The sequence below is a fragment of the Echinops telfairi genome, unplaced genomic scaffold, assembly GCF_000313985.2.
Source record: "Echinops telfairi isolate 266 unplaced genomic scaffold, ASM31398v2 ScPeMD7_7468;HRSCAF=8506_0, whole genome shotgun sequence".
NCBI lineage: Eukaryota > Metazoa > Chordata > Mammalia > Afrosoricida > Tenrecidae > Echinops > Echinops telfairi.
This window is the reverse complement of record NW_022111369.1, coordinates 36,830,888-36,837,681: the sequence shown is the minus strand read 5'-3', so window position 1 is coordinate 36,837,681 and position 6,794 is coordinate 36,830,888. Positions and strand designations below refer to the sequence as shown.

Genomic DNA, 6,794 nt, shown 5'->3' with positions numbered 1-6,794 from the left:
ATGACAAAATAATAATTTATAAATTATCAAGGGTTCATGAGGGAGGGGGGAGCAGGGAGGGAGGGGAAAAATGAGGAGCTGATGCCAGGGGCTTAGGTGAGAGCAAATGTTTTGAGAATGATGAGGGCAATGAATGTACAAATGTGCTTGACACAATGGATGTATATATGGATTGTGATAAGAGCTCTATGAGCCCCAATAAAATGATTATATAAAAAAGAAAATACTGTTGTGATAAGACTTGTATGAGTTCCTAATAAAATGATAAAAAAATACTGTGCATGGATAAAAAAATGTTTTATGCCTAAATAAACTTTCAGTAATTTGTTATAACAATCCTGAAAAGAATCTAAGAAGGATTAGACGTTGGCTTGAAAAGAGCTCTCAGAGTAACATCGGTTCTGCCCAAACTGAAGCAGGAGCAAAGATCAACTATATGGAGAAGCTTGGGTGAGAGAAAAGTGATTTCCCTGATGATTTACAAAAGAGTTTGCGGGGGTTTCCCCAAAGAAATCCGCAGTTTACGAATGGATAACTTGTTTTAAAAAGGACTAGACGATGGCGAAGACGAAGCCTTCCATGGAAGACTATTCACATCCTGAGTCCTAACTGAAAAGAACTGATGATTCACAGCAGAAACAATAACTAGCACCATAGACATCTCAGTTGGTTCAGCCTACATAATTCTGACTGAAAAATTAAAGTTGAACCAACTTCCGACCCAGGGATGTAAAAACGGTTGCACCCAGATCACTGGAGTCAAGAGCAGAGCTTTCAATGGAGATTTTTAAAACACAGGATCAAGATCCTGAAGCATTTTCTTGAAGAATGGTAACAGGAGATGAAACAAGGCTTTACTAGTACCACCCTGAATAAACAATAGCTACCAAAAAGGGAAGTGGTCCAGTTAAAGCAAACGCAGATCAGTAGAAAGCAAAGGTCATGGCAACAGCTTTTGGGGATGCTCAAGGTATTTTGCTTGTTCACTTTCTGGAGGGTCAAAGAATAATAACATCTGCTGATTATGAGAGTGTTTTTAAGTAAGTTCGCCAAAGTTTTAGCAGAAAGAATATGCTTGAGATTCTTCACCAGAGAATTGTTTTCCAGCACGATATTCTTGCTCATTCCTTCATCAGACAAAGGCAACTTTGCAGGAGTTTTCATGGGAAATCATTAGGTATCCTCACAACCCTGATTCGACTCCTTCTGACTTATTTTTGTTCCCTAATCTTAAAAAAAATCCCTAAAGGGAGGTTTTCCCTCAGTTAAAACTGTAATAAGACATCACTGACATGGTAAATTCCCAGGACTTTAGGGATGGATTAAATGGCTGGTAACATTTTTCATAGAAATGTCTTCACTTTATGAAATTTAATTCCATTTTCCCATGAACTTTCTGAAGATCCTTCATATGTAAACCCTTTTGAAGTCCATTGTAGAAAATACACAGCTATTTTGGTAGGTACTTTCCCCAACAGCCGTGCTGTACAAGGGGGCTTCAGAAAAACAGGGGAAATCCCATTATCTTCTAGTTCCATTTTCCCATGAGCTTTCTGAAGTTCCTAGCAAGCACCCTCACATGTATAATGCAGACTTAGGTACACTCTGCTGAAAGACCATAAAGAATTACTACAGGAGACCATGAGTGTTTCAGGGACTATTGTTAGCATTGTATAAAAAGAATTCGTGCACACTTATATGGGTTATATAATAATTAATCAATTGTTATTTTTTAGAACCACTTATTTTTTATGGAATTATTATTTTGGTAAAAATAAACACCCCCAGACATAGGTCAATTCAACCCTTTCTGTAACCAATTAATTTTCCTGCAAGCATGCGATACCTCAATGTCTGTGGTCATCATATAGGTGAAGGCCTTTACCAGCATGAGAGAAAGGAGAAAAAGGTCAAGTGAAGTACCTGAAAATTACCAAGTAAGGTCATTCCAAAGGAAGCCAGACAAAGTGCCACCAATCCACTAATATTCAGCCACGGATTTAAAACCTTTGGTTTCAACTGTATGAAGCGTAGGACTGCTACCACAAGGGCTAGAAATAAAACAAAATGTTAAAAAAAAATTAAATGTCAATCATATACTCAGACAATGCAGCAGAATTCTAAGGCCATCATGTGCAACATTACATTTTTCACCAGAGTCCATTGTAAATCTCTGAGCAGACATTTCTTTTTCTCTCTTAGAAGTGTTCCATGCAACGCTTATGATTATTTCAATGTTTTATTATACCTAACCCGGGGGAGGCAGAGAGGAATTGAAGCAGCAATGATGGATGTTATCTGGGTGATTCAAGGCTGATAGCACTGTTAATAGCGTTGTTCGCAGAATTCTGAAAAACAAGGTCAGCACAGGACAGGTTGGCTTAGGAGAGCTTTGCCGAAGGTTGGCCCACATGACAAGTGAGATGGGGATAAAGACAGACCAGCAGGGGGAGTCACTGATCCAATTAGCCTGTAGTCAGAACAGTGTTAGACCGGAAAGAGCAAGGAAATGGGGAAAGAAGACAAAGTTACCACATCTAGACAAACCTGCTGGTCCCTGTGCCAGAAATCACTCCTGCAGATGGGAGATAAAGGAAGGTGTACACATCCCTTTATTGCTGATTTTACTCCCACTTCCCTCTAGTGCAGTGGTTCTCAACCTGTGGGTCGTGACCCCTTTTGTGGGTTGAATGACCCTTTCACAGGGTTTGCCTAAGACCATTGGAAAACACTTATTTCCGATGGTCTTAGGAACCGAGACACGGCTCCTCTATCAGTCTGCAGGCGGGTCCGCCCACATGCAGATACACCCACGCATGAGTACCCAGCGTGAAGACTGTTACCCATGCTACACCATGCTTCAAGACAAAATTTCATTTATTTGTCATTAGAAATAAATGTTTCACAATATATGACATACTGTTTTTGTGATGAATCACTATGCTTTCATTATGTTCAATTTATAACAATGAAAATACATCCTGCATATCGGATATTTACATGACAATTCATAACAGTAGCAAAATTACAGTTAAGAAGTAGCAACGAAAATAATCTTATGGTTGGGGGTCACCACAAGAGGAGCTGTATGAAAGGGCCGCGGCACTAGGAAGGTTGAGAACCACTGCTCTAGTGGTTCCCTGTCAAAGGCTACAGATAGTCAATTCAAAATGAGAGCAGTTACAATAATGAACTTGTATAAAATCTGCATTTATCACAGCAGAAGTGGGGGTCTCGTATGTATCACAAATCAAAGCTATATTAAGAACACTTAATTTTTCCAAGTTAAGATCCCTGAGCACAAATGTATAATCCACTACTAATTTAAAGGGTGGTGATTTGAAGCCACTCACAAGTACCAAGGAAGAAAGACCTGGTGATTTGCTTCCTGAAAGGTTACAGCCCAGAAAACTCTATGGAGCAATTCTGCTCTACAATACAGAGGGGCACCATGAATTGGACTGGACTTAGAGCAATACATTTGTGTATGTATGTGCCTGTTTTAATTCTTCTAAAATTATTATTTATTTTTATAGTCTTAATTTTGAAGTAAGGGAGCAGTTCTGCAGGCCTATGGGTTGTGCATTGGGCTGCTAAGCACAAGGCCAGCAGTTTGAAACCAGCAGCTGCTCCATGAGTGAAAGATGAGGTTGTAAACTCCTGTAGAGTGACAGTCTTGCTAGCCTGCGGAATGTATTGGAAAGTGGATGGTTGCAGATGCAGTTAGGTAAAACTTTAGCATCTTATCATTGGATCTCCGTTATGATCCATTTAAATTTGTTTTATTTTTAATTTGTTTTCTTTTCTATTAAGATTTTTTATGTTTTACTTTGTTATTGTTAGTTTTTTTTTTTTTAACATTTTATTAGGGGCTCATACAACTGTTATCCCAATCCATACACACATCAATTGTGTAAAGCGCATTTGTACATCGTTTCTCGAAACATTTTCTCTCCATTGTTAGTTTTTGTTTTTAAATTCTTTTCTGTATATGAAATAAAGGATAGGTAAATCTATAGAGACAATAATTGGATAAATGGTTCCTTGGGGGAATGTCAGGGGAGGTTGGGGTAGATGGGGAGCGAATGACGATGAGAACAAGAATGAAGAAAATGCTGCCAAACTGATTATGGTGATCATTGTACAATTCTTCTCGCTATGATTGGATCATTAAATTGTATGTTATGTGAATTATATGCCAATAAAACTATTGAGGGGAAAAAAAGAATTATAGTCTTGGAAATTCACAAAGGCAGTTCCACCCTGCCCCTTTGGGTTGATATGAGTCAGAATTGACTCAGTGGCAGTGAGCTGGTTTTTTTAAAATCTTTGAAGCAAATTTGTCTCAACAACGTGGACAGAAAATGAGGGAGGTTACTTAGATCTTGCATGGAAGGCCTGGGGGACAACACTGACTTCCTCTGATTTCACAAAGGGAAAGGAGACTCACACGCAACACGAGCTTAAGATCAACTACTATGAGGCAGAGGTCAGACATGCCTTCATCCTCTTCCCTCCTTTCTGACACCAGCTGGATAGCCCTCCCACTGCACTCTACTTTTTAGCTAGGTTTCATAACTTAAGTGTGGCTATTGCAATAATTATCACCCATACTCACGATTCGGGGCTTTTTGGGGAAATTAACAGGTTATAACTCAGGATCAGAAACACTTACGGCACAGTGCTTTGGTTAGGATAACCTCTCCTCAAACATTCCAAAAGGTAGGTCTCTCTCTGGACGTTGGCCTCTCAGCCATGTAGCCCCTTGACCTCTGCCCTACTCACGCAATTTTACAAAACTGCCAATAAATGCCCAAAGGGCACACTACCCCACCATAAGCCTGAGCCTGAAGACATTGAGTCGGCAAACCCAGTCCTCAATGAAGTGCCCGGAGGCACCCCACCCTGGAAGAGAGCCGTTCACCCACAGGAACTCGGCTTTTCCAGGAGGCCTACCACCGTGTCCTGTACCCCGGCTCCTAGTTTTCCTGCTGCTCTTCCCATGCTGCTTCTCTGGCGTCAGAGCTCTCTGTCCCGGAACTGAAGGAGGTACGGGGAGCTTGGGACCCAAATGATGCGCTCCACTACTGGACTGTCTTTCTTGATGGTAGTGAGATCCCCCCTTCCTCCTTCTAAGATGGTTCATTCATATTGTACTCAGCAGGAAGGCAAAACTGACCAATCCCCATGCTAGATTAAAATCTTTGACAACCACAATTAACCTTGTTAACAGTCGTTCACAACTGAATGACATAACCTATAGGATCACATCTCCCACTTTCTCTTACCCATACATACCAGGAAAAGATTAAATATACCTCATTTGCATAGTCTCAGTTGTTTGGTCAGAGTTCCCACGACTATGGCTAGAAGAGCCATTTGGAGTCAATCACTGCATCATAGATTTCAAATTGACTTCTAATACTAAGCCTGGGGGCATTCCACATTCAAGATGCCAGTCTCAGAATTGCCTTTTAGCAATTGTTAAAGTCCACTGTCCCGGGGTCAATACCTACTTGGAGCGGCCTGCAGGGCAGAGCAGAACTATTCCTAGGGTTTCCAAGGTTGTGAATCCTAATGGAAGCAATCGGCCTCGTCTTTCTCCCCTGGAGCCCTTGGCAGGTTGGAGCAGTCTCAGTCAGCAGGCAAGGGCTGAGCTGCTTGCACCACCAGGGCGGGCTCCTGTGGGATTTGTTCGGTGCAGAGACACTCCCATAGTGTCTAGGAAGAGCTGGGAAAGGTTACCCTCTCAATCCGCGGTTCTCAACCTCTGGGTCGCGACCCCTTGGGGGGGGGTGTCAAACGCCCCTTTCACAGGGGTTGCCTGATTCATAACAGTAGCAAAATGACAGTGATGAAGTAGTAATGAAAATAATTTTAGGGTTGGGGGTCACCACATGTGGAATTGTATTAAAGGGTCACGGCATTTGGAAGATTGAGAACCACTGCTTTAAATGATGAAAAAGTACTTGCAATTAATAAAAGCTATGTTTCCTTGTAAGCTATCAGGAAGTGCTCTTACAGCTTCCTAAGACAATTTATTTTGACCTTAATAGTCAACAGAGAAGGCAATTAGAAATTCAAAAATTGTGCTATTTATACAGCAAATAAGTAGGTAATTATTTATTAGAGGGTTTACCTTGATTGTAAGCCATTAGTAGTCATTAATAATGGAAATTTTATTCATAAATATATATTTCTTATGTATGCTGAACTTCATGAGCTAATGTTTCAAGCTTGAGTTCAGCTTCAGTAGCTCTGATCAAAAACAGGGGTATGTGACTTAATTAATACTTGGAGTTTTGAAACAAGATCAGAATAAACTATAATTTATGCAATCTTAATTTTTTTCACACCTGGTTTAGTTTTCAGTGTTTTTATGTTTCATTTTATGCCCACTACTTATCAGAAAATTAACAAATTGAACTGGAATTCACAACAGTTTCTCAACCGAATGGCTGGAGGGGGTCTAGTTAAAACCCCAAATGAAACCCACTGCTATTGAACTGATTCTGACTCATAGTGACCCTATATAGGGTTTTGGGAGGGATTATGAATCTTTATCCTTCTGGCAACAGACAGCCTCATCTTTCTCCCACAGAGTAGATGGTGAGTTTGAACCACTGACCTTGAGGCTAACAGTCTGATGCCAAATTTACAATGCCACCAAAGCTCCTTAGAAGTTACAACATGGGGGAAAACGAGGACCTAATGCTGGGGGTTTAAGTGGACAGGAAATGTTTTGAGAATGATGAGGGCAAGGAATGTACAAATGCGCTTTACACAATTGATGT

General features: G+C 40.6%; 1 protein-coding gene across 4 annotated transcripts in view; it reads right to left on the bottom strand.

Annotated features, from left to right (window-relative positions):
* TMEM150C (transmembrane protein 150C) overlaps positions 1-6,794 on the bottom strand; it is a 47,161-nt gene that overhangs the window by 11,190 nt on the left and 29,177 nt on the right. For all 4 annotated transcript variants that reach the window (XM_045284151.1, XM_045284153.1, XM_045284152.1 and 1 more), the window contains one exon: positions 1,924-2,051. In XM_045284151.1, coding sequence (XP_045140086.1) covers positions 1,924-2,051 — 128 coding nt within the window. The remainder of the gene's footprint in view (positions 1-1,923; positions 2,052-6,794) is intronic.